Genomic DNA, 26,897 nt, shown 5'->3' on the forward strand with positions numbered 1-26,897 from the left:
TGTGTCTGCACTGTGTTCTACATGTATGTATGTGTGTGAGTGTCCATGTATGTCTGTGCATACAAATGTCTGTGTCTGCACTGTGTTCTACATGTGTGTATGTGTGTGAGTGTCCATGCATGTCTGTGTGTACACATATCTCTGTAGGTATGTGTATGCATGTGCACATGTTTGCATGGGTGTGCATGCACGTGTGCATGTGTCTGTTTGTGTGCATATGATTGAATTGTGTCTTGTGTGCATGTGTGTGTACATGCATATGTGTGTGTGCATGCACGTGCATATATGTATGTGTGTGTGCAATCTTCAGACTCTATAAGCAAGCAAATTGCTAAGTTGGACATGGTGACTCATGCTATCTCAGCATTAGAGAGACTGAGGCAGGAGGATTGCCATGAGCTAAAGGCCAACCTGGACTAAATAGTGACTTCCGAGCGAGCCTAAGATACACAAAGTGAAGCCTTGTCTTAGAAATAAATAAATAATAGAAAATAAATTGTAAAGGTTTTAAATTGCTGAGTTACTGGGGGCTATATTTATTAGGTGAATCTAGCAACTGTCACAGAAAGGCAGTAGCTGATGGTGGTTCCAGTCCATTGCTCCCACCTCAGTCACTAAACTAAATATTCAGGACACATGCATGTGTGCTCAGACAGAAACTGGGTGAAGAGAGCCGAGCTGGACCAGGCAGCCTGAACAGGGACTATCCTTTTTGCAGGGACTGGTACCAGTCTTGCCTCCACTGCTGCTGGAGACACAGTGCTGGGAAATGCACAGCGTATGACAGAGGCAAAGCTGCCACTCTGGTGATGGCGAGCTGAATCCACCGTCAGTCTGTCTACAGGCCTTTTCCTCCCATGACTCCTTCACTCTCTGGGGGAACACTGCTGACGGTCTGCTGGGGCCTTGTGCTGGCACTTGCCCGGGACCAGTTCTCACCAAACAAAAGAGACCAAGGCCAAAGTCTGAGTCCTTGCACCCCACTTCAGCCTGCTGCTCTAGCACTGGGGCGCTTGAGCTTCAGTTTCTCTGTGAAACAGGGTGACAACACCACTCTCATGGGCCTCTTGTTGCTATGGTGAGCTGTGTTCACAAACTAAAATCTAGCATGGTGGCTCAGGCCTGTGGTCCAGCACTTGGAAGGCTAAGACAGGAGGATCATGGTGAATGTGAAGTCAGTCTAAGGCTACACAGAGAAACCTTGAGTCCCAAAAGGAATGTGGTAGAGGGCCAGCCCTTCAACTCAGAACTGCGGGGACTCTGAGACCGGGAAGGGGACTATCCTGCAGCTCAGACGGGACCCACCTCTTGGCCTCTTCTAAGAGGTGGTCTGTTGAATCAGTCTAGGGTCTGCCTCCTTGGGAAAGAATCCACAGCTTGTAAAGAACTGGGTGACTCCCTGACAAGCACCATCACCCACCACCCTGAGCTGCTGAGCCCATCCCCCGCTCCTAAGCACTGTCCTTCAGCCCAGAATCAAACTTGGGCTCTAGCTGAAGTGAGGGAGCCAGGACAGGGAGTCGGGGACAGGAGGTGGGGACAGAAGGCAGGGTTTGATGCTGGAGCCTCAGCTCTGTGCTCAGGCTGCAGAGCGTGCCTTCATCTACCAGGCAAAGGTGCCAGGGGTGATCTTCAGACGACCACAGTGTCCAGAAAGGGCAGGCGGGTCCTGAGCCACGCGAACCAAGCACTTACTCGCTCCTTCTGCATTACCTTGCAGGGAACTTCAAAGGTCTGTGCAAGCAAATCGACCACTTTCCAGAGGACGCAGACTACGAGGCGGACACCGCAGAGTACTTCCTCCGTGAGTGCCACCGCGTCTTAACCTCCCTAGCTGAGGGCTCCCTCCAATTGTCAGCTCTGAGAATCCAAAATCAGGCATACTCAGAACCCCGGTTACAGCAGAGGGTAGGAAACTGCTGTCACCCTCAGATCCTCCGGGAAGTCACCCTCTTGATCATGCTGAGGGGCATGGGGGGGGGGGTCTTTGTCTGTTGGGTAACATCCCCCAGTTCTTCAGAGAAAGGACATTCTCTTCCAACACTGGGAATGGCACAGACAGGGATTCAGGGAACATTTCTCAAATATTACAAAACCAGCAGGCAGTGACAGGACACTTGTACTAGAGAGATGGAGAGAGAAAATTTATCCTCTCCCCGCCCCCCCCCACAGCCACAAGTCAAATCAAAGTTAAACCCAGTGTAGCACTGTGATCTTAAATCCCCCTGAGACATATTATCAAGAGAAAGCATTTTTGAAGCCCCGAAGAAATTTCTCAGCCATCCCCAGAAACCAACACAGACCTTGTTAGCTATCAAAAGGGATTTCCCAGAGAGGAGCTGAGGGTCCTTGAGGTCTGGGACAGCCAGGCTGAAGGCTCTCAGGCTGCTCAATGAAAGGTTTACTCACAGAGTCCAGGAGGTCCCTGCCTCTGCTCCAGGGTGCCTCTCCTCTTCCCCTCCCAGACAGCATCCCAGTTTACACCACCCGGGATCCTCTTGAAGAAAAGGCAATGCAGGAGACACTTTATTATATGGCTCGCCCTGTCTCTCTCAGTAATTACTACTCGCGTCAGAGGCAACAGCGTGCAGGTCGCCAGGGGTCCAGTTTCCCTGAAAAGCCTATGAGAAGCGGCACTGGAGAGGCAGCCAGGAAGAGAGCAGGACACAATCTATAGATTATTTATTGTTTACTTATTTACTTATTGGTTTTCTGAGGTGGGGTTGCTCTGTGTAGTCCTGGCTGTCCTGGAACTCGCTCTGTAGACCATACTGGCCTCGAACTCAGGGATCTGTCTGCTTCTGCCTCCTGAGTGTTGCGATTAAAGGTGTGCGCCACCATGCCTGGGCAGTTTTTTAAGGGGATCAGGGCAAGGAAAATATGAGTGTCATCATATCCTTTTCTGAATTGCCTTGAGATTTGTTCGTAAGTAGAATTCCCTCGGGGCCATCTGGTTGTCATTACCTGTGACTGTATCTGGAATCAGACAACACAACAAACATGGATTGGGTGCCTGCTATGTACTGGGGCCTCTGCTAAGCAGTAGAGAAGCCTGAATGGACGGGTGAGACAGTCTCTGGTGCCAGTAAGAGCAGGCTTGAGGGGGAGGGCCCTCAGAGACAGCTGATCCCAGGATAGTCTGATAGAAACAAGACCTGAATACAGAAGTGGGAGGATGGGGATTGGGCCCTATACACACCTGGGCCCAGAGTCTCACCTGGACAAGCACAGTGAGGGCAAAACACTTCATCAGCCGGACAGAAAGCACCTGAAGGTATTGGACCCAGAATACGATAGTTGCTCAATAAATGGCTCTCGTGGAATACAGGATTCCTCGTGGACACCCTCTGCCATGCTGTGTCTCTGCTTCCTTAGGGCAAAGAGAGAAGTGTACCAGGGCACTGGCTCATCTTGTCCCTGCACTGAGGCTGGGGTCTGTGTCAGCGACATGGGTCCCAAGGTCTGACTTGAGTTCACTGAGCAAGGCAGGGGTTCTAGCGTGTGTATAACAAATGAACGGGCATTTTCTGCAAAGGGTGAGCTAGGAAATGTTCTCAGCTGTTCAAGCCACAGTGATGCCATCCTAGCTACAGATACTGGAAGCCTTTGAATAAATGCCCCTTTTCTTAAAGCCAGGGTCTCGTGTATCCCAGGCTAACCTTAAAGTTACCATGGAGCCAAGGATGACCTTAAAGTTACCATAGAGCCAGGAATGACCTTAAAGTTCCAATTCCCTTTCTTCCCCCTCCCCAGTGCTGGGATTACAGGCAAGAGTCACTATGCCTAATTTTCATTGGATGTCACTTGTTAAGGAAAAATTGACACAGGATTCTTAGTGGCACTTCCCATGAAGGTCCATTCCCAAAAGCTTGCAGCAGCTAGCCTAGGGTGTGCTGGCCCTGAGCTGTGTAATGGGGTAGTCTGAACGAGACAGTTTGGTTTGGGGGAAGGTCGAAGTCACTGCTCCTGTCGTTCTGTGGAGCCGGAAGAAATGGGAAGCAGGGATGACTTCTCTAGAAGCGACCTTGCCCTTATACATCTTTTCTGGTTCAAAAGCCCCTCTTGGGCCCCCCTTTATCACCCCCTGACTGTATCTCCATCTCATGCTTTATCACCCCACACTGCAATTTTGCTGGTTTGCACCCAATATCTTGGCAAGATAGAAGCTTCCTAGTCTCTGCCCCATGCATGTTTTCACCCCCATCCAGTACAGCGCCTGAAAGGGAGACGGGGTCTGGTGACATGCTTTCCTGACAGACCAAAGAAGTGACCCCGGATAGGGTGTGAAGAAAGTCATGGTGAAATATCTTCAGGGATAAAGCAAGCAGCCGGGCCTTCCAGTAGAATTGCTTAGGTAGGTGGGGCTTACCTGGAGGTAGGTAGAGCCTGAGTCAGTCCAGAGCCCAGGTTAGTTAAACCCACCACCTTAGTTCACACGGCTATGCCTCTCCCTTGAGAAGCTGGGAGAGAGAAAGAATTAGCTCTGAGCGCTAGCTACCTAGGGAAAGACTAGGAACCTAAAGTGTATGTCTCATACAGAAGTAGAAGGCAGCCTGGGGAGTCGAGGGAGCCTGCTCTCCCTGGAATGTTCTCCACAAAGGTGTTCCCAAGTGTTGCCTAAAGATGGTACCAAAGTGTAAATTTCGGTTCTAAAAGGATCATTCATCCACTGTGACGTATTTACTAAGCGCCCACTGTGTGCCAGACTGCGGGTAGGTACTATTGTCAGTACTCAGGGTGTGCCTGACTACAGGGCCTTTGGGAAGGCTGTGCCCTAGTGGAGGCAAGAAGGAATGAGCAAGAGCCCTGCCTGAGATGGCCTCAGAAAACGGAGTGTGATGGGGAAAGACAGGAGAAGGGTGTCACCTAGATGAAGGACCAAGACATCCTTTCTCAGTGAGGGAAGGGGAAACAGTGAGGATTTCTCGGGAGGAGACAACCTAGTGAAGGGAACCACTAAGCAAAGGCTTTGGAGCAAGAACAGCGCCCATCTTTGGTCAACACAACAAGGTCAGCCTAGCTAGAGTCCCGCCTGCAGCCTAAGATAGCGGAGACACAGAAGGGTCCCAGCCTTGTAGATCTGGGGAGAGGGTAAGTATCCTTCTGAGTGAGATGGGGCCTGGTCGGGAAAGAGCAGCTGGCTATCATGGGCAGGGGACTAAAGGCAGTAATGGAGGCAGCGAGGCCAGTTCCAGCTTTGAGAGGCAGACACGGTGCAGACCAGAGAGAGGTGAAACAAGGTGAAGCCGACGAAGCTGGGGCAGCCAGAGACTGGGGTGGCTGAAGGCCAGGCAGCTGGTAGATGGCTCGACACTGAGCCCCAAGTAGAGAACTCTGAATGAGACAGAGTGAAAGGCAGGGAAAGGGTTCAACCAATGGAGACACCGGAGACTTCCCCCTGAAGGCAGCTCTGCCATTAGACCTCTGGACTTGAGGGGACAGTGGCCATGCAGGGTGGGTTCCAGAAAGGTAGTGAGTGCCCAGTGGTTACAAGATCACAAGCAGCCTGCCTGTCTTACTGTTCCTGTTGCTGTGGTAAAATACCTAACAGGAGCACCGCAAGGGAGAAAGGGCTTATGCTGGCTCACGGTTGAAGAAGACAGCCCATCGTGGCAGGAGAGTCAGGCAGCAGGAACTTGAAGCTGCTGGCCCTGTCACATCCATAGCAGAGAGTGAGAGTGACGAGCGCAGGCTGCCACTCAGCTCCCCTTCTCCACTTACACAAATCAGGATCCCAGCCAGGGAATGGTGCCACCCACGGTGGGCAGGTCTCTGCACCTCGATAAAATCAAGATGACCCAGACAGGCATACTCAGAGACTCACCTCCATCAAGTTGACAACACTGACCATGATACCACTCAGGCAGGGTCAGACCTGTGCCGGCTCCGGCTCCCCGCACCCACCCAGTCCAGGGCCGGCTGAAGCATTCTTCTCAAAAATGAGGCAAGCTCTGAAGTGTGAGCAGAGTAGAGTTTGAGTCTAGCCAACCAGACAAGTCCTAGGTCACGGAAGCCACCAAGGAGCTCCTTGGGGCTCCGTGCTCAAGAGAGGTAAGGGCCAAGCTGCTCAGGGCCTGGTCTGGCACCCAGTTCAAGTACCAGCTCAGTGCTGACCTAGCCAGCACCTTCGCCTCTCTGACCAAAGTCGCCTGGCTATAAAAATAGGCTATTACCTACCAAATAACAACATAGTGAGGGTCAGGAGCTACACTGAAACATCTATTTCTGTCCCCACCCAGGCCTCCTCATTTTGTTTCTGACTTCAGGTTTGAAATATAATTTGAACAGAGATCATGCATATTTTTCTAAAACAAAAAACAACAAACAAACAAACGAAACTCTATAAAGATCCAGGAGTGGTGGTACCCATCTGTAATCCTAGCTCTCAGGAGGTGAAGGAAGGAAAATCACAAGTTCAAGGCCAGCCTAGCTCTGGCTCCACCTCCTCCAAAGAAAGAAAGAAAGGAAGGAAGGAAGGAAGGAAGGAAGGAAGGAAGGAAGGAAAAGGAAAAGGAAAAGGAAAAGGAAAAGGAAAAGGAAAAGGAAAAGGAAAAGGAAAAGGAAAAGGAAAAGAAAAAGAAAAAAAGAAAAGAAAGCTATGAGCTTCTTCCATCCAGGCATTCAGTCAGCACAGCTTCACAGAGCCTCGCTGTGTCCAGGCACTGTGCTAAGGGCTGGGATGCCAGAGAGAACACTGCAGAGCAAACCCTGGCCCTGATGAAAGGAGACACTGAGGAGAGAAGCAAGCATAAGATCCCTGAGGGCATGAGGACTACAGCACCGCGGAGCCAGAGTGTGGGGGAGGTGTGTGTTTCCATACAGTATGACTAGGGAAGGCTTCTAAGAGGACCTAGCCTTCAGGTGGGTATGAGGTTCCCTCGCCGCCAAGTGCCGTGCCCAGGCTTTTCAGGTTTCACTAAAATGATAGAGGCATGAGGAAAGAGGCAGAGCCAGCAAAGAGGGCTTTCCCCCAGCATCTCTGCCCAATCCACACAGTGGCAGCTGAGCCCATTTTCAGTGTTCTGAACTCACTCCAAAGAAAACAGAGATATGAGCAGAAGTGGGGGCAAAGTGTGGCTCTGCCTGGCCCTTTTGTCTCTGACCTTTAGGCTCTTCCCAAGCCCAAGACCATGGTAAGATGAACGATGACAGGGTAAACTTAGCCCTGCCAAACCTGTGCCTCCTTCTTCCTGGGGCCTTAAGCCTCCAAAGCCGTCACCCTAGAGACAAGTGTATCTTCCTCCTTCCCTTCCAAGTGTGAACGCCTCACAGCCTTCCAATCCTCCAGCAGCTGCCTCCTTCCTGTAGGCTAGACCCTCCTCCAGGTGCTAAGGATGTGAAAGCTGACAGCCGCGGAGGCCTGGCCTCAGGTGCCTAAGATTTGCAATCAACGAAATTAGCAAGTTCGTTGCAAAGCATGTTAGACTGCTGTGCTGTGCTGTACTGTGCTGTGCGGTGCGGTGCTGCGACACAGGGAGTCAAGCCCTGCTGCCAGGGTCAGGGTGGGGCTGACAGCACTCGTGGGGAGTGTGAGCAATAATCTGAAGAACAAAACAGAGCGAGCAAAGCAGAAGGAACCAGGGTGCCACCTCTGCCCTCCTTGCTCACCCAGGGTGACTTGGGACAGAGGAGTACAGGGGGTTCTAAAAGAGGGTGACTGGACAGGAGTCTAAAGCTCGGCTCCTGGTCAGCAGGAGAAACAGAGTGCACTTGCTCACAGGCCACTATCCAGCCTTCCTGAGGGCCTAGTGCATGGAAGGGTCTCCATGAGGGGAAAGATGGATGGATGGATAGATGCATGCACGGTCTTCGTCTCTGGCCCACCATCAATCCTGGGTCAGAGTCCAGGGCCTCAGCAATGTGGGACCCCTCACCCCACTCCTCGTTCCCAATACCTTTGCTAAGTGGGATGGTCTGAGACTCTCCTCGCCTACCACTGCCCCCACTAGAGATGAAAGGTCACACTGTTCTACCCAGCACTGTCCTGTGGACGTGCCTGTCCTGGTGGCCCCTGCCTCTTCTTTAGTCTGAGTAAGGAAAAGGAGGTGTTGGCTAGTGGCCACCACCCCCCTGTGAATGCCAACATATGTCTCTGCTAGAGTCTACATCTGTGCCGTGTTCTGTGTCTGGCACCTCGGTGTCCACACATCTAAGTGTCTGTCTGTAGGTAAGTAGGTAGGTAGGTAGGTAGGTAGGTAGGTAGGTAGGTAGGTAGGTAGGTAGGTATCTGCACATCTTTCTGTGTCGGGGCAGATCTCTGTGGCTAGGGTACACCTTCTATGTCCATAAGATGAAAATTTGTGGTTTTAGTCTCCCCCATGTGGCTTGGAGTGAGGGAAAAAGAATCAGTGCAATAAGTCCCTGTCCACAATCACATTTTAAGCACCTACTGTATGTCAGACACCGAAATCTATAATATTGTAGACTTTCATAGCACAGGACCAACAGGTAGGATCAGGTCCCTACTCAACAGCGTCTGGAGCTAGAACTTGAGAGGAAGGGCCAGGATTAATATGCTAGATCTCACACATACACAAACACACAGAGACAGACAGACAGACAGACAGACAGACAGACAGACAGACAGACAGACAGACAGATAGACAGACATGCCTGCACACACTTTCTCATACACAGCAGACCTGGGTACCTCACACACACGGACCACAAGAAGGGGGTGAGGGAGCAGGAGCTGAGGAATCCAGACACGGCTACCTACCACCTCTGCTTAACATCAGAGTCACACCTGAGTTATAGGCCCCTCACCTCAGCTCAGAAGGCAACTGAAGCAGTAGGCCCTCCTCAAGGATAGTCATCCCACTAGGTAGGAAGGATACCGACAGGGAGGATAAAGTAACACACTGAGCTGGGCCATCAGGAGAGAGATGGCTGCGGAGGTTCAAATCCAACAGCCTCTTCAGCTGCCTCCCTGGCCTCGTCTTCCATGTTCTCTCTCTCTCAAGGTTGTGCTGAGGATGGAGTGAGCTGGCTTAAGACATCGCTTCTGAGCAGCAGGAGCACAGGAAGCACTCAGAAGGCATTGGCCAGTGTGGTTATTTAGTGTGGTGGTGTGTGTGATGACCGCGGTGTGCCGAGAACAAAGAGGAGGGGCTGGGATGGGAACAGAGCTTCCCTTCTTCCCTTTCCAGTGGGTTCCTCAAGCCAAAAGCAGCCTTTGAGAAGAGACCTAGGGGAGCTGGAGCCATTGCAGACAGACAGACACACACACACACACACACACACACACACACACACTGCTGGAGGTGGGGTGCATCTCTGGCCCAAGAGCAGCCACGGCAGGCATCTCTGACACTGGCAGGCTCAGAGACAGCATCAGTTTTATCCTGAGGGAGGACACTACCCACCTTGTGTGTGAGGATTTGAAACAGAGAACATGGTTGGATGCTCAGACTCAAGGCCTGGCTGACTCCTGAGTGTGCTGGGCTCAGCCAGGGGAGGAGAAGCCAGCTGGAAGGCGATAGGCCATGAGAGTCCCGCCTGGGATAAGGGGTAAGTGATGCTGCTCTCCTCTAGGGTGGGAACAGGCTACAATCCTATTTGGTCTTTGTTTTGTTTTTTTTCCATTTTCCTCTTTGCTCTATGGCACTGGGAATCAAACCCAAAGCCTTACGTGCACTAGGCAAGCTCTCTACCTCTGAGCTACCACCCCAGTCCTGGTCTTGGTTTCAGTTAAGATTCTTCTCCTTGCTGGAATGTGAAGAACTTGGGGACCCTAAGAGGGAGAGCTACACATAGTGTCCTCCCATCCAGCTCACAGACGCTCTCAGCTCAGGCCCAGGGACTGCTTGTCTGTAATGAGGGCAGGGCAGAGATGAAACTAGGTTTCAGGCCACACAAGGTCACCCTCCCACCTTGGAGGATGTCCCCGCCCTTCCTTCCTTCTGTCCCTACCTCCACTTACCCTACCAGGCATTCAAGGGTTTCCTAGGACGCTGAGCTTGCAGTAAACAGGAAAATGAGGTGCCAAGGTCTAAGTTGGGGAACTGGAACAAAAGGGCCTAAATTCCAGATGGCTGTGTGTAGGTTTTTTTTTTTTTAACTTCTATTCTTTTTATTATTTGGGGCTCTTTGCTCTTTTGGTCTTTTGTTCTTCAAGGGGCCCGCCACCCAGCTCCCAAATAAATCACACAGAAGCTTATACTTTCTTGTAAATACCCTGCCTTAGTGTGGCTTGTTTCTTGCCAGCTTTTCTTTTTTTAATTAATTTTTTAAAAGAAACTCTTCATTTTACATACCAATCCCAGTTCCCACTCCCTCCCCTCCTCCTGCTCTCTCCACCTTCCCCCCATCCCACCCCCATCCACTCCTCAGAGAGTGTAAGCGAAAGGCTTCCCATGGGGAGTCAACAAAGTCTAGCACATCACTTTACGGCAGGACCAAGGCCCTCCCCACTATATCTAGGCTGAGCAAGGTATCCCTTCAAAAGAGAATGGGCTCCAAAAAGCCAGTTCAAGCAGCAGGGATAAATTCTGGTCCCACTCCCAGTGACCCAGATTGCCCCAGCCATACAACTGTCACCCACATTCTGAGGGCCTAGTTTGGTCCTGTGCTGGTTCCCCCGCTGTCAGTCTGGAGTCAGTGAGCTCCCATTAGCTCAAGTAAGCTGTTTCAGTGGGTATCCCCATCATGGTCTTGACCCCTTTGCTCATATTACCGCTCCTCCCTCTCTTTCACTGGACTTTGGGAGCTCAGCCCAGTGCTTTGATGCGAATCTCTGCATCTGCTTCCATCAGTTGCTGGACAAAGATTCTGTGATGAGGCTGGAGAAATGGCTCAGAGGTTAAGAGAACTGACTGCTCTTCCAGAGGTCCTGAATTCAATTCCCAACAACCACATGGTGGCTCACAGCCATCTATAATGAGATTTGGTGCCCTCTTCTGGCATGCAGGCATACATGGAAAGAATGTTGTATATAAAATAAATAAATAAATCTTTTTTAAAAAAAGATTCTGTGATGATAATTAAGGTAGTCATCAATCTGACTACAGGGGAAGGCCAGTTCAGGCACCCTCTCCATTGTTGTTTAGGGTCTTAGCTGGGATCATCCTTGTGGATTCCTGGGAATTTCCCTGGTGCCAGGTTTCTCACTAGCCCCATAATGGCTCCCTCAATCAAGACATCTCTTTTCTTGCTCTTCCTCTCTGTCCTTCCCCCATCTCAACCATCCCATTCCCTCATGTTATTCTCCCCCTTCCTTTTTTCCCCTTCCCCCTCCTGCCACTCTTCCTTCTACCCCCCACCCCCTGAGTGAGGTAACCCAGACCCAGAAAGACAAATACGATATGTACTCACTCATAAGTAAAGCAAAGGACAACCAACCTACAGTCCACGACCCCAGAGAAGCACGGTAACAAGGAGAACCTTAAGAGAAACATACAAGGATCCCCCTGGGAAGGGGAAATAGACAAGATCTCCTGAGAAACTTGCCAGCTTTTCTTAAATTATCCCAACTACCTTTTTCCTCTGGGCTTTTTCCTCTTTTTACTTCTGTATATCTGACTTTCACTCTTACTTCGTGGCTGGCTGGGTGACTGGGTGGCCCCTGATTTCCTTCCTCTCCTTGTTCTTTTGCTCCTTCTTTTTTGTTTGTTTGTTTGTTTTTTGTTTTTTGAGACAAGGTTTCTCTGAAGCTTTTTGGAGCCTGTCCTGAACTAGCTCTTGTAAACCAGGCTGGCCTCGAACTCACAGAGATCCGCCTGCCTCTGCCTCCCAAGTGCTAGGATGAAAGGTGTGCACCACCTCCCAGCCTGCTCCTTCTTCTCTTCCAGATTTCCCATTCTATTTATTCTCTCTGCCTGCCAGCCCCACCTATCCCTTCCCCTGCCTCGCTATTGGGTGTTTATTAGACCGTCAGGTGTTTTAGACAGGCAAAGAATCACAGCTTCACAGAGTTAAACAAATGCAGCATAAACAAAAGCAACACACCTTAAAAGAATAGTCTACAAGAGCTGTGCTCTGTAGCCTTAAGTAAATCCTCAATCTCTCTGAACCTCCAGTGAATAAGGAGTGCTTAGTTCACACTCCCCAGCCACCACGGGGAACACATGAGGGAGTCCCTGAGTTGAGGTTTGCCCCCTACAGGTTTTGGAGGGAAAGAAGGTCCTCAAAGCTCTTGAATTCAGGCCTCCAGGAGGGCCACCAGCCCAGTGCCTCCATTTCACAGATATGGGGGAAACTGAGGCCCAGAAAAAGAGATGCTGTTCAGGACCTTTCTGGGACCAGAAAAAGAGATGCTGTTCAGGACCTTTCTGGGACCAGGATCTGGGCTCAATCTCTACCACACATCCCTTGCCCAAGCCTTCAGCAGGGACTAAGGGACAGGGGCCTTCCCCCAGAAGTCAGAGCAGTCAGGGAGTTGTCAAGTCCTACAGCAAGGAAGTCTGTCCAGGGCCTGGCTAGCAGCCAAACAGTGCAGGGCAGCACCAGCGTCCCTGCCCTGGCCCAGGCCAGTTCCACTCGGCCCTCACGCTCATTTCAGTGTTCCTTGGTTTAGTGGCTGCTGAATCACAGCCTGCACTTAACGAACACCCATCTCAGGAACCTAAATCCCAAGAGAGAGCCAGAAGCATCCTGCAGCCTGTCGCCAAAACTGACAGCCCAAGTTCAATGCCTGGGAACCACATGGAAGGAGACTCCCACGATTTGTTTTCTGACCTCCACTCATAGACCACAATACACACGGGCTCTCCCCACCCCTACACCATAGATAGATAGATAGATAGATAGATAGATAGATAGATAGATAGATAGATAGATAGATAGATAGATAGATGATAGATAGCTGTCTAAGTAGATAGGTGAATGGATGGATAAAAAGAAGATAGGTAGATAATATAGATCTTTTATTATTTTTAAAGCCTAAGAGAAACAATAGCTACACCCACTCTGTTGTCATAACAGCCACATCTCCTGACCCAGTGGGGACATGCCCTGAACATTTTGCCCAGGCACCTCCCCACAGCAGTTGAGAAGCTGGCTGTACTCCTTCCTGATCTCTATACAGAGAGCTGGGGAAACTGAGACACAGGGCCAGGCAGCATGGCCAGCAGAGATGCTCATACAGCTATCTCCCAACACAGCCAATGCTCCCCCCAAGTAGCCTCAGCACATCTTTCATGAGGCATCACAGAGAACAAATGGGTGCTGAGCACTCAACTGGGTCCCCAACCTGACAGTAGCCTGATTCATCTTCACAGCCACCCTGAGGGTAGCTATGGCTGCTTCCCCATCATATAGATGGGAAAGCCAGGCAGAGACCACACAGTCAGTGAGGCAGCTTGCGCCTGCACCTAAGCGCGCGCTCTCTCTTCCTCCCTCTCTCTCTCTCCCCCCCTCTTCATGCCCTTCCTCTCTCCCTGCCAATCTCTCTACACCTCTTTCCAACACACACACAAGTACACTCACACCTTCTATTCACATTTAGTTTCATTTTTGTTCCAATTGGCTGGTTTGCTACACCAATCAATTGGAACCAACAGGGGGTTCAGGCAGGAAACAAGAGTCTAAAATGTTCTTCCAGTCTAGCATATCTAACACCCAATCCCATTAAAATGGATCAAGTCCCAGTAGACTAACATTCACAGAGTTCAACACTGTGTAGAAACTGGGGAGTTACCCTCAGTGTGCTAACCATGGTGACTACTAGGGTACAAGACAGGCCAATGGTGAAAATGGCAATCTGGCCTAGAGGAAGGATCCCAGGGACACAGGATAGTCACAACGAGGGGGGCTTGATGGGTCCACTAGTGCGGTACCCGCAGAGTGCAGACCTGAGGCCAGAAAAAAGAAAGACAAACAGAAGAGACAGCAGCAGGCCGGATCTTCTAACGCCACTCCCCCGCCCCACTCCCAGTCACCAAGCGCCACCCGCCCACTCTGCCAGATGGGGAAAAGGAACGGCATGGCCTCTGTGTGCTGCTGTCCACCGGAGGAGCCCACCCCGAAGAGCAATTTCGCAGTGTGATGGCCTTAGGAGTTGATTCCCTGAGGCCCGAGATCATAAACATGATTAACCAAGAGAATCTGGCAAAGAGGACCAACAGAGAATGTTGATTCAGTGTCCCTATTCCCCAACCATCCAACCCAACTCACCCCTACTCCCACCCTTGGCAGAGGCCACTTCCTAAGCATGGTTCTTCCCAGTGCTTAGGATATTTGTCACTTCCGCCACTAACACAGAAAATAGGAGTTGAGCTTGACTATGGCAGTGTACGCCTATAATCCCAGCACCCAGAAGACTGAGGCCAGCCTGGGCTATACAACTCGTTCTGGCCAGGCTAAGCTATAAAGACCCTGTCAAAAGCCGGGGAGGGGAGAAGGCAAGGAAATAGAACCATAAAGTGTCCCATACACAAACACTTCACTTACAAAAGCCCCTTCATTTCTTCTGGTCACTGCAGCTTGGGAGAAAACCTGTTTGGATTTTCATCTTCTCTGGGCAGTCACCACATGCTGGGGACCCCAATCCTCAGGCCTTAGGGCTAAGGGCAGGGAGATCTCATCTGTGTCTATGGAGCCCACATAAACAACCTAACACGCATATCTCCTGGGAGGCAGCTGCCTGGTCCACAGTACACGGATATAGTCCTGGAAAACCTCAGCCTAGGGATGTCTGAACCTGGAGTTCTCCCTCTTCCCTCTCCTCCTTCCCTCCTCCTCCTTCTTCCTTCCTCCCTTCCTCCTCCCCTCCTCACCCTCTGGCCTGGCCTGGTCTGGCTCTACAAAGCTTGTTCTCTCCTTGCCTCCATGTGTATTTTTCCAGCCAGCCCACAGGCTGAACCCACAGGAAAGCATTGTCTTTCACCACTTCTAGCCACTTCCCAAGAGTCTCTCAGTCCTGCCCCCCTCTGCCCAGATCCAGGAATGTGCCAAACTGGAGCAAGTCCCACTGCCATGGCCAGCAGCCTTCCTCTAGGCTCTAAGTCACTCTTGACTTTGCTTCTCCAGCCCTCCCTATCAGTTTCCCAGTGTGTCCCCATGCCCTGAAAACTAAGGCACACTCCTTACCCTGACCTACAGTGCCCCCACTCTCAGTTCTCAGAGCCCAGCACACACATACCCCACAGGGACTTTCCAGTCAGAACACTTCATCCTGGCTCTGTTGCTGTCTGATGACTTGTATGTCCCTCACCAGGACATAGTTCCACAAAGATGGGGCAAGGCTTGTTTTCATACACCCAGGAACCAGGCACAGAGGTGGCACTCCCACCAGGCAAGAGCAAAGAACCCTCCATCTCAGACAGCCATCCCTGTCCCAGTGCAGTGTGCACTGTCAATCAGAAGGACCCAGCCACAGCCACCAGACAGAATCCCACGAAGGCTGGTGTGAATCCCACTGCCTTCCGGCTGGTGTGAGCTTTTAAAAGGCAGACCCTGTCAGCCACATTCAGAGAGACTAGTTTGGTCCTGTGCTTGTTCCTTCCCAGTCCAGCTGGAGTTGGTGAGCTCCCATTAGCTCAGGTAGACTGTTTCAGTAGATGAACTCATCATGGTCTTGACCTCTTTGTTCATATTGGGAGAGTGTGTGAAGGGAATGGGAAGAGGGAACGGAGCGGGAATTTGGATTGGTATTTTTAAAAAATATATATAATAATTTTTTTTTAAAAGGCAGACACTGAAAGGCACAAAATTCTCACAGTAGAAGAGGAGAGCTGGGTATCTGATTGTCTTGAGTCCCTTTGCATTAGGGCAGTCTCCTCTGATGAACACAGGCATGCTGCGGGCAGAAAGAGCCACATCCTCACAGAAGGTGGACAGAGTCCTCCCACTGATTCCATAGGGAAAAGGCAGAATCATCTATGTAACAGTCCACAGTGCAGATGGAACCAGAGTCCAGCTCCTCCCACCTCCCAGCTCCCTCCTAAACTCCTGGGAGAGCCCTGGTGCTGTTCTAGATTAGAAACCCTGCTCACTGGGCAGTGGTGAGCCACTCCTTTAATCCCAGCAGAGGCAGGGGAATCTCTGTGAGCTCAAGGTCAGCCTGGTCTACAGAGTGTTTCAGGGCAGCCAGGACAGTCATACAGAGAAACTCTATCTTGGGAAAAGAAGGAAGGAAGGAAGGAAGGAAGGAAGGAAGGAAGGAAGGAAGGAAGGAAAGAAGGAAGGATGCTCACTAGCTAGGTAGCTTTAAACAAGTTGCCCCATCTTTCTGAATTCAGTTTTCTCTTCTCTAAATTACAGCAACATTGTAAAGTGTGTTAAGACCCAGCACAAAGGAGCATTTCGCTTCTCCAGGCTGTCAGGGAGCACTCACCATCCCTATGTGCTCGTACTGATGGGAATTAAGGAAGCTATGAACTATGAATTTGTGCACATGTGCGTGTGTATCTGTCTGTCTCCATGTTTATGCACATGAGGGCTTGGGTTGGGGTCCAGTTAGAAACAATGTATTTTCTAAGAATTAGTTTACAAGAGAACACATCTCCCAAAGGCCTGGGGAGGAAAGCAGCCCTCCTGCAGGGTGCTAAGACTTCAGAGTAAGCCTCTGGCCCAACCTCCATCTGGGACCTGCCTGGATATAGAACTCTGCATGCCTTCAGGTCCTCTGCTCCCACCATAAAACTGTCTACTCACCAAAGAGCAGTAGTGAGCATCTAGACGCTACCATAGGTAAGGGGTGGGGTTACAAGGAACTCCCTAAAATTCTGTTTAAAAGTCCAGATCTGTCCCTTTAATATCATCAGTACTGCAGAAGCAGGCAGATCTCTGGGAATTTGAAGAAAGAACAGGAAGAGGAGCTGTTCCCTAGCTAGCATGGCAATGCATACCTATAATCCCTGCACTTGAGGTGAGAGGATCCCTGGTTCAAGACCAGCCAGGGCTACATAGTGAGAACTTGTCAAGAAAGACAGACAGAGAGAGGGGAGAAGGGAGGGAGAAAGAGAGATTGAGAGAGGGGGGATTTTCTCTCACAGATCCTCAGCCTTTGGCCATACAAAAGATCAAGGATAGGCCGGGCGGTGGTGGCGCACACCTTTAATCCCAGCACTTGGGAGGCAGAGGCAGGCGGATCTCTGTGAGTTCGAGACCAGCCTGGTCTACAAGAGCTAGTTCCAGGACATGATGCAAAACCCAGAGAAACCCTGTCTCAAAAAAACCAAAAAAAAAAAAAAAAAGGTATCATAACCAGTCCCTGAGCTTGGCTCAAAGGACCCATGACTTACAAGCCCCAACTTGACTAGAAGCCACTGAGGGAGCCATAGAGGCACCAGGCCATGGTGATAGAGCTTTCTCGTCCTAGCACTCAGAAAGCTGAGGCAGACAGATCCTAACTTCAGTGGGCTACAGAGGGAGTTCAAGGACAACCCGGACAATTTAGACCCTGTCTAGAAAGGTAAAAGGAGAGCTGAGGGTGCGGATCAGTGGTAGGGTACTTTCTTAGGATGTGGGGGGCCTTGGGTTTAATCTACAGCACCCAGGGGGAGGTAGCCACAGAGGCAACCATAACATCTAAGCAGGCCCCCTGACCTTCAGTTCCATCCCCTGGCTGGTCACAGCTCCAGGAACCTGGCATCAACTGGGTCATGGTGTCACTTGCTATGCAGTTGGCCCTGGATAAGGAGTATGGTTTTACAGGGACCCAAGGAGCCTCTGCTGACTGGCATTCCTTAAATGCTGACCCCCCTAAACAGACACACCCAGCCGCACTCCCCTGTGTGTCCATGCCCTCTCGCTGCCCTGCGGCTACTCTCCCCTCTATAGCCTTTCTAAGTATTCTCAGAAAGTCTAAGCGTCTAAAGCCTTCCTTGCTCCCTCATCCCAAGGCCCTGAGTATCTCTTTTCCACTATCTCTTTGCAATGAGCCTGCCTGCTACCCTTTCTGAACCACTTCGTTCACTCCACGGGTACGCACTGGGGGTCTCCTGTGTCTCTGAAAAGAGCAAATGAAGAAGGAAGCTATAAAAAGAGGCATAGACAGCCCTTTGGGCTCTATGACTTATGATGAAAATCTACATACAAGCAAGCACTGACTATGACATATGTGGACGTATTTTATAAATACAGTACCCAAAGTGACTCATTTAGCCTTCACAACGCATCCCTGTCTTACTGAGGTGTGGACACCTCAAAGATGGCACCCCCAGACTTAGATAGCTAATAAATGCTACAGCCAGACTCCAGTCCAAGCCCTGTGACTCCATCTGCCTCCTAATAGCCTCAACTACCTCCAAGCACCAAGGAGGAGGGAACTAATGGTTTTTATAGAAAGAAGCCAGGGAAGGTGATACCGAGGAGGAGACTTTGAACTGGGTTTTTGAGAGATGAGTAGAAGTTTGCTGAGAGAAAGAGAACAGGAAAGACATGCTAGTAAGGAAGCTAAGTATGGCATGAGATGATACATCCCAGGAGGCCGACTTGCCAGGGCAAGAAAACATGGAGGCCAAAAGGCAGGATGCTGGACCCGGTGAAGGCCGAGTGACACAAGGCCCTGTATATCTGGCAGGGTTCTGGAGTCTGGTCCTAAAGTCATGGAGAGCTCTTAGGGGACTTTGAGCTGGGCAGGGACCCCCACTTCCTTCCCTTCCTCATGCTGCTAAGCCACCTGGACACCAGGGCTACATTCGTGAAGCTCTGCACTCTGTGTGCTGGTCCCCCCACCCAGCTTCCCTGCATCCTTCCATCTCCATCCCTTCCCCCTCACTGAGCCTCTGTGCTCTGTGTTCTGCAGGGGCCGTCAGGGCCTCGAGTATCTTCCCGATCCTGAGTGTGATCCTGCTCTTCATGGGTGGCCTCTGCATCGCAGCAAGCGAGTTTTACAAGACACGCCACAACATCATCCTGAGCGCTGGCATCTTCTTCGTGTCTGCAGGTAAGGCAGGGACGTGCACTGAGAGGATGGGGGTATGGTATCTCCTGCTCGGGCTACAGGCTGTGTCCCAGGGCAATGAGCTAGGACCGAGTGCACAGACCCCCGTCTCTATGCCCAATGTCCTATCTTCCTCCGACCGCTTGAGGAAAAGGCTGACACCCTGGTAACATCAGGCCCACTTCTTTTGCCCTCTGACCTCCCAGCACAAGCAAACTGAGGAAGAGGCAGAGCAAGAAGTACCAAGGAACCTACCCTTTCCCATTCTATCCTGCATGATGCCCAGCTGCACAATGGAAGCCAAGGAAGACTGCCCTACACCGTCCCAGCCAGTGGAGCAGGCAGGCCCCACATCTTAGCTGTTCCATGTCACATGACCTATCACAAGGACTTCAGATGTCCAAGGAAAAACAAAAATTGTATCATACGCCATTTAATAAATCTGTCTGCCCCCTAAGAGCGCTGACCTTGTCCCAGGTCATTCTCTTTCAAGAACATTCACCTGTGTTCTTTCATCCAGTCCTCTCCGGGGTCTTGTAGGAGTAAGGTCTTGCCTTAGCTCCAGTTTGCTGATTGGAAAACTCAGACTGTGGCCACTGTGTCTAAAGACTTCGGCCCCCCTTGCCATTCCAGTTGTGGACTGAGCATGGTGTTTAACACCCCCCCATACCCTATGTTCCCATCTGCAGCCTGTTTGTGGAGCACTGGATAGGAAAAGCCGTTGTGAGTACTCAGCTAACTATATCAATTGCTGCCACTACCTCATGCTTCATAAGATCCCTCTGCCTGCCCATATTTGCCAACACTGGTCCTTCCCCTCAGGGCTTTATGAACAGTCAGCATGATGAGATATTGAGGCGGGGCCAGCAAGATGGCTCAGTGGGGAAAGAAGCATTCCTTCCACCAAGCCTTATGACATGAGTTTCATTCCTGGGACTCAACTCAATAGTAGGAGAGAACCAACTCCCAAAAGGTATCTGACCTCCACACCCAGGTCATGGTCCACTCATACCCAAATAAAGAAAGAAAGTTTAAAACTCGAAATCTTAATAGGGAGCTTCCAGGTCTACCCTCCTCAGGTTCATCGTATTCATAGAAATGAAAGATCAAGCCCTGCCCTTGCCTCTCATCCCCCTAGCATCTCTCCTCTCTGACCCCGCAGGTCTGAGTAACATCATCGGGATCATCGTGTATATATCAGCCAATGCTGGAGACCCCTCCAAGAGTGACTCCAAAAAGAACAGCTACTCCTACGGCTGGTCCTTCTACTTCGGGGCCCTGTCCTTCATCATCGCCGAGATGGTCGGGGTGCTGGCCGTGCACATGTTTATCGACCGCCACAAACAGCTGCGGGCCACGGCCCGCGCCACCGACTACCTCCAGGCCTCCGCCATCACCCGCATCCCCAGCTACCGCTACCGCTACCAGCGCCGCAGCCGCTCCAGCTCGCGCTCCACCGAGCCCTCTCACTCCAGGGACGCCTCGCCCGTGGGCGTGAAGGGCTTCAACACCCTGCCGTCCACGGAGATCTCCATGTATACCCTCAGTAGGGACCCCCTGAAGGCTGCCACCACGCCCACCGCCACCTACAACTCGGACAGGGATAACAGCTTTCTCCAGGTCCACAACTGTATCCAGAAGGATAGCAAGGACTCTCTCCACGCCAACACAGCAAACCGCCGGACCACGCCCGTATGAAGACCGTGGAACCGGGGGACCTGGGAGGCTTGGCCCGCGGGCGGGGGAGGGACCGCAGCAGCCACGGGGAAACCTTCCACACGCAAAAAAGCAAACAAACAAACAAGCAAACAAACAAAAAACAAAAAAAAACAAAAAAAGAGAAAAACATAGCAAGTAAATTTTAAAAAAAGAACAAAATACAAGAGGAACAAAATCAAAACCACAGGCTATGCGGGAAAAATATAACCGAGGGAAGACAAACTTTAAACAAAGCAAGAGGGATAAAATTAAAATAGAAAATAAATCTAAAAGAAAATGCATGATTTCCCATGTACCATTATTTTAACATTTAATAAAAACCAATTTAAATGAAAAAATAAAAGGGAACCAAGATAATGTAAAGAAAAAAAAGACAAAAAAACAAAAAAATGAAGAAAGCAAGAGAGTATTTATTAGGGTTTATGTTGCCTTTGTTTTTGTTTCTGTTTTGTTTTAACTGCAGGGAGAGTTTTAAAATAAAACCACATTCTTTTCCCTTTAACCCCAGAGGGCCCTGCCTCCCGGGGAGAGTAAGGGTAGAGACTCAGGGCCCCCGGGGCCAGGGGAGCAATGGTCACTGCCAAGCCCCTGGATCCCTGGCTGGGTCCTGGGATGCTGGGGAAGTTCAATGGCTCTGCAGCCAGCTCTACTCAGCATCAATGGGGCAGTTGCAGGCCTCCAGGTGACCCAAGCCCTTGGTCCGCCCCTGTCCGTTAGGTGCCTGGAGGTGGTGCACTTGGGGCCACCCAGCCCCAGGTTCCCAGTCCTTAATGGTCCTTAACCCACTGTGATGACTTCCTAGGCCTTGGGGAAAGGGAAGGAGAAGGGATGACTGCTGGCGGCTCACAGAGAAGCCAGATCCCTGGGATCCTCAGGGGGAGCTTTTGGGGGGTCGGTAACCTAAGCTCCTGTCCTTGGAGGCAGGAGACACCTACCCCCAGGGGATATAGAGCAGCCGTCCCTCCTCACCCCTCACCTCAGGGCCACTAGATGACCCTGGGGCGATGGTGGACCCCCACACTCACAGGCCCCCAGCCCCCTGGAAAGGGGGCTCTTTGACCCTTTGGGGGTCTGTGGACTCACTGATGCCCCTCTGGGGACTCAGTGAGTCCAACAACGACATTGCAAAAAGGTTTCTTTTTACAAAAGAAAAAGGAAAACAAGTGGTGATTTTTTTTTAATAAAAAAACCACAGACTATAAATAAATGTAAATATATAATAAGTGAATTTACTTGCAAGAAAAATCAAGTAGTATTTTTTTCTTTTAATTCTTTTCCAGCTTTAAACTGTGAAAACAAAAATCGGGGTGGGGAGGGGGACTTAAAATTTAGCAGGGAACTTGTAAAGTCAAAACAGAAAACAAATATAGAAATCCATTAAAACAAACAAATAAAACCCATTGGGAGAGATGTGAGCTGGGCACAGAGCCAGAGAGAAGGGAGAAAGGGCCTACCATCTTCCTGGGGACTGCAGAAGAGGTCTCTTCTTGCCTGCAGGGAGGTGCTGCTGACGGAGAGGGGAGGCACCCCTGCCCCCATCCCACCCACAGTCACACCCACAACCCCTGTCCCCTAGGCTCAGTGCTGCAGCAACCACTCATGTTCCCATGCAACGACAACTCTTCCCATCCAACACACAGCCGGGGGTGTGGCTCGAGGCAGCTGACCTATGCCCTCCAAAGCCATGGAAACCAGCCCAACAACTCCATCACTGGCCTTTGTGCTCCTGTGTGCCCCCCACTGTACCTTGCATACACGTGAACACACTCGAACACATGAACACACCACATTCTCATACCTGGAAGGGCTCCCATCTGTATTCTAGACTTCATTGCTGTGTGGCCTCTCTGGGCCTTGGTGTCTCACTGTCAATTCATGGACAGACTGGCTTTAACTCCAAAGGTCCATTCTTAATTTGCATGTGACTTTTAAGATCTGCCACCAGCCCAATCCAGTGGAAAATGGCCAGGAGCAATCAATGCAGTTCTGATGACACTGAGAGCATTCCTAAATATCTCTCTCTCTCTCTCTCTCTCTCTCTCTCTCTCTCTCTCTCTCTCTCACACACACACACACACACACACACACACACACACACACACACACCATGTGCCTCCTCACTGTGTTCCCCAGCCCCCAACCCCACATCCAGTGTCAAAGCAAAAATTCATGTATGTTGTGGGAGCAACTATCCTGCCATGAAGACAGGGAGACACACTGTCCCCAAAACTCATTTACCTTCCCTTTTTGAATGCTATAACCCCAGTCATAGTGAGTGGGGAGGCTTCTTTGAAAGACGGGTCCCCTGCTGTCCTTGGGGTCAGTGGAAAAGCAGGTCTTCTGGGGTAAAAGATCTCCCTGTGTGGAAATTGCTTGTAGGACACTCTCCCAGGCAAATGTCAGCTTGCACCCCAGAGTGAATTGGGGGAGCACTCAGGTTTCCCCTTCTCCTTCCCCAAAGAGGTAAGGGCCAGGACAACGAGAACAGGCTAACCATTTCCTAGTAGCCTTGGGGAGAGGCTACCACCTACCCGGAGTGTGAGCTCTGCTCCTCTCGCATCAACCAGACTCCCGCTTGGCTTTGCTATGCTGGCAGCAGCCTGCTCTGAGTGTTCTCTGCTGAAACTCTCTGGAATTGGGAGGCATGCTGAGGAAGGCTTCTATGGCTTCCTGTCTTGTGTCTGGAAGAGGAACATTCTCCTCCCAGGTCGGCACAAGGCAGATTATCTGCTAGTCCAGCCCAGAAGTTCAGGGAAGGCCTTTGGCCCCATGGCTCAGATCTGCAGGCTAGTTAATATGCAGGGAGGTCAGAACACCTTCCAAACTGGGCAAAAATAGCACCTTATCCTTCCTTGCTCAGCCCTGCCCAAGACCCAGCTGATTCCAGACCACCCCAGATCAAGGCCTAGAGACACAGGAAAGGGCCATACACGTTTGCTCCTCTCTGTGGAGGAACTGTGGTCCCAGCTCCCTGAGCTCTGGCCAAGTATTTGAGCAGCAATCGAACTTCTTCCCAGGCAGTGAGACCTGGGGTCAGGCCACCCAAGGACTTGTGGGTGAGAGGTAATATCAGCATGACTGACCAAGAAAGGGCTAGAGGGCCTGGAGGGAAGGGGCAATGCTTCCTGTGATGACTGACAGCTCATACCCAGCTCTGGTCAATTCAAGAAACCAATTTCCATTTTATTTTCTTGGTGGGTCCTTTTTTTTTTTCCAGACTGTTAACAGAAAAAAATTTTAAAAAGAAGAAACCTAAAAACAAAACAAAACGACAAAAAAACAAAATCCTGGTACATGAAATAAAGATTTTTTTTTTATAGCTTGGTCCTCACTTCCATGAATTCCTTTCATTGCTTTCCCAACTCTGGCATCCCATTTAAAGCAGGTTCTCAGAGTTGCTGAGAACTCTCAGAGTTGAGCAGAAGTAGACACAGATGACATGCAGTAAAGCGTGCCAACTTCCAAAGTCAGGAATCCCTCTTGTCAGCATTCCTTCGTGACAATTTCATGCCTCCTGTGACCTGGAGCTTGGCCCCTCAAAAGGTGGCGGAGGCCAGTGGCAAGCAGCTCTCTGGCAAGTCCCTGCTGTCACTGTCCGTCCTTTCCCTTCACGCTCCAGCAACTCTGGTCCCTCCTCACATGACTGCGCCCCCATTTTTGAAAGCAGAGCTTATACCATCCTTGAGCTCTCTCCCCTCTCAACAAGCCAGCCCCCCATTCACTAGCCCACTGCCCCCTTCCTTGCCTGTGCAATAGACAGACAGGATGCTGGGCTCTGAAGGCTTCCTACAGGCTAGACTCTTCAGAGGGCACCAGGAGCTGCCACAAGAATGGGGAGGGTCTTGTAGGAGACTCTCACTTGACAAAGTGGAAGAGATAAGAAGGTTTGATCTTGACCTTGGAGAGAGGCCCCAAAGGGCAGCTGGTGAAGGCCAAAGCCAGCATTTAGCCCTGGCTGGTCCGCTCACGGAAGGAGGGCCTTTAACACCTCTACATGTGAATAGAATCTGTTTCATTGGGAACACCTCTAACATCAAAATCTGTGATGCTAGACAGGTTTAGAGGAAAGCAAGAGTGAAAGCAAGAGTATCATGTCAAATCAAGACTTAGAAAGCAAACCAAAAAACACTCATCTGGTGCACATCTCAAGTTTGGGGGCATTCTTTAACCATATCCCTTTTGCCCACTGCTGGGGACCAAACGCATTACCCCATGCATGCCAGCAAGCACTCTAGCAACTAAGCCACCTCCTGACCTGACCACCAGTTTGACCCACCTGCCCATCACCTTTCTGAATCTGTTGCCCTTGACCTAGAGGGTAGATGGCTGTGCAGCGGAAAACAGAGCCGAGCTGGTTTATAGTGGAGTCATTAGCTTGCTGGCTGGAGCTCCAGCTACCTCACTCACTGACAGCCATTATCACCACAGACACATGAACACTCCCTTGTTAAAATGGGTGGCATTTGCTGGCCTGTTTTATTAGTATTATTGGAAGGAGGCACAGACACACCATAAGCCCAGTTTTTACATGGTTCTGGGGATTCAAACTCAGGTTTTCATGTTTGCACGGCCAGGGTTTCACCCACTGAGCCATCTCTCAAGCCCTACCAGATTATTTTAATATTTGCCTTTAGAAAGCTAAGACAAAGCAGGGAAAGGGGAAAGAAGTCACTATAAACAAGCCACAGTCTGTCACCCAGCTCTGGGGACTATTGGGCTCCAGCTGCTATGGTCCCCATGCTGACACATAGCGAAATAATGAATAGCAGTGGTTGAGACCACCAGGAGGCCTTTGTGAAGCAAACTATGGTCCAATGTTAGAGGAGGGAGCTGAGCCAGCATCCCGCTCCCGGGATTGGTGAGGAAAAGGATGAAGTGAGAGCCACACCAACCCAAGAAGAGGAAGGTCCCACACTCAGAGGCCCAGAAAGGTCCATGGGAAGATCCACCATTCAGAATGGCCTGCTCAATTTAGCCCATAGGGGATATACTGTCAAGCTCCACTCCCATAAATTCCAGGCTCTTTGGGGTTCACCCTGAATGAGCATGGGACCCCAAGGCAAGCTCACCGAAAGCGGCTCTGGGATTATAAGCCAAATGCCAACAGCTACAAATCAAACTGAGAACCTGGTAACATGTCCTCTCCTGTCCTGACCATACAACTTCGTGGTAAGGTTCACTGGGAGAAGTCTTACCCTGCCAGGTCCTGTACCTCAATAGTAGCCAACGTAGTCCTGACCATGGCTTCTCCACCCCCAGCCTTCCCCTCCCTCCAGCTCCCATCTCCACTCAACAGAAGCAGGAAACCTCTCACTGCGGGACACACACGACCTCCTCAGAACAGCCACTTCTGAAAGCTCACCTTTTGGAGCACAGATGGAAGCTGGTTCTACAGGATCTTTCAGTCAGCAATTCAGAGAGTTAGACCCCAAAGAGGATCCTACAACATGGTGGAGCCTCAGGGCAAGAGCATCTCCTTGGCCAGAAGTTTGTCCTCTTCTGCTCTAGACAGGGCTAACGCAAAGACCCTGAGGGCCAGCCAAGGCCCCAGAAGGGCCCCTAGCTAGTGGTAGCTGAGCCTATGTTTTCTTGTTTGTTTGCTTGTTTGTTTTATAAGACAGATTTTCCTGTTTTGTAAGACAGATTCTCCTGCAGCCCAGGCTGGCCTTGAACACCCTTTGTAACCAAGGATCATCTTGAACTTTTGATCTTTCTGCCTACCTTCCAAGTATACCACCACCATGTTTGTGTGGTTTGCAAGCTGGTGCAGGGGCTTCATGTATGCTAATCAGGAGCTCTACTGATGCAAACTATATCCCCAGCCTCCCTATGGCTTTTGAACAGAGATCCCAACACTACAAACCCAGCATCAGGACTCTGGATCCAGCAGATCCAGTCAAGAGCTATAGAAATTTCTGGGAAGCCTTGTCTCTTGTTGATGAAACCCCCATTGGAGGCCAGAGAGAGAAAGTCATATTCTAGCAAACTGGCTTTTATCAGCCAAGGGCCCCAGCTTCTTGTCTCCTCAACCTACCCACTATCCCATGGAAAAGAGGTCTGAGGGACACCTCCCTCCTCCTTCATCTCCACACCAGACTGGTTCCTTTGCTGCACCCTTCCAGCTACCAGCCAGCATCTCTCAGTGCATCCATACAGTAGGGCAGAGTGTGCTGTCTCAACGAGCATCAAGGCCAGCCTAACAAGGAGCATCCATTTGGAGCAGCTTCCAAGAGACAGGTAAAAAGCTGGCTGGTGCCCAGCCCCCTCCCTCCTGCTCCACTAGCACAGAGGTTCTGCATCTCCTGGCCAGCATGCAGACTTCTCTCTGCCAGTCACAGACAGGATTTGGCCC

General features: G+C 50.7%; 1 protein-coding gene across 2 annotated transcripts in view; it reads left to right on the forward strand.

The window, feature by feature from the left end:
- Positions 1-20,936, forward strand: part of Cacng2 (calcium voltage-gated channel auxiliary subunit gamma 2) — a 128,343-nt gene extending 107,407 nt beyond the window's left edge. For both annotated transcript variants that reach the window (XM_005354256.3, XM_026782495.1), the window contains 3 exons: positions 1,721-1,804; positions 18,689-18,829; positions 19,989-20,936. In XM_005354256.3, the coding sequence (XP_005354313.1) occupies positions 1,721-1,804; positions 18,689-18,829; positions 19,989-20,524 (761 nt within the window). In that variant the 3' untranslated portion in view covers positions 20,525-20,936. The remainder of the gene's footprint in view (positions 1-1,720; positions 1,805-18,688; positions 18,830-19,988) is intronic.
- The last annotated feature ends 5,961 nt before the right edge of the window (positions 20,937-26,897 follow it).

This window comes from Microtus ochrogaster, chromosome 15, assembly GCF_000317375.1.
Source record: "Microtus ochrogaster isolate Prairie Vole_2 chromosome 15, MicOch1.0, whole genome shotgun sequence".
Lineage (NCBI taxonomy): Eukaryota > Metazoa > Chordata > Mammalia > Rodentia > Cricetidae > Microtus > Microtus ochrogaster.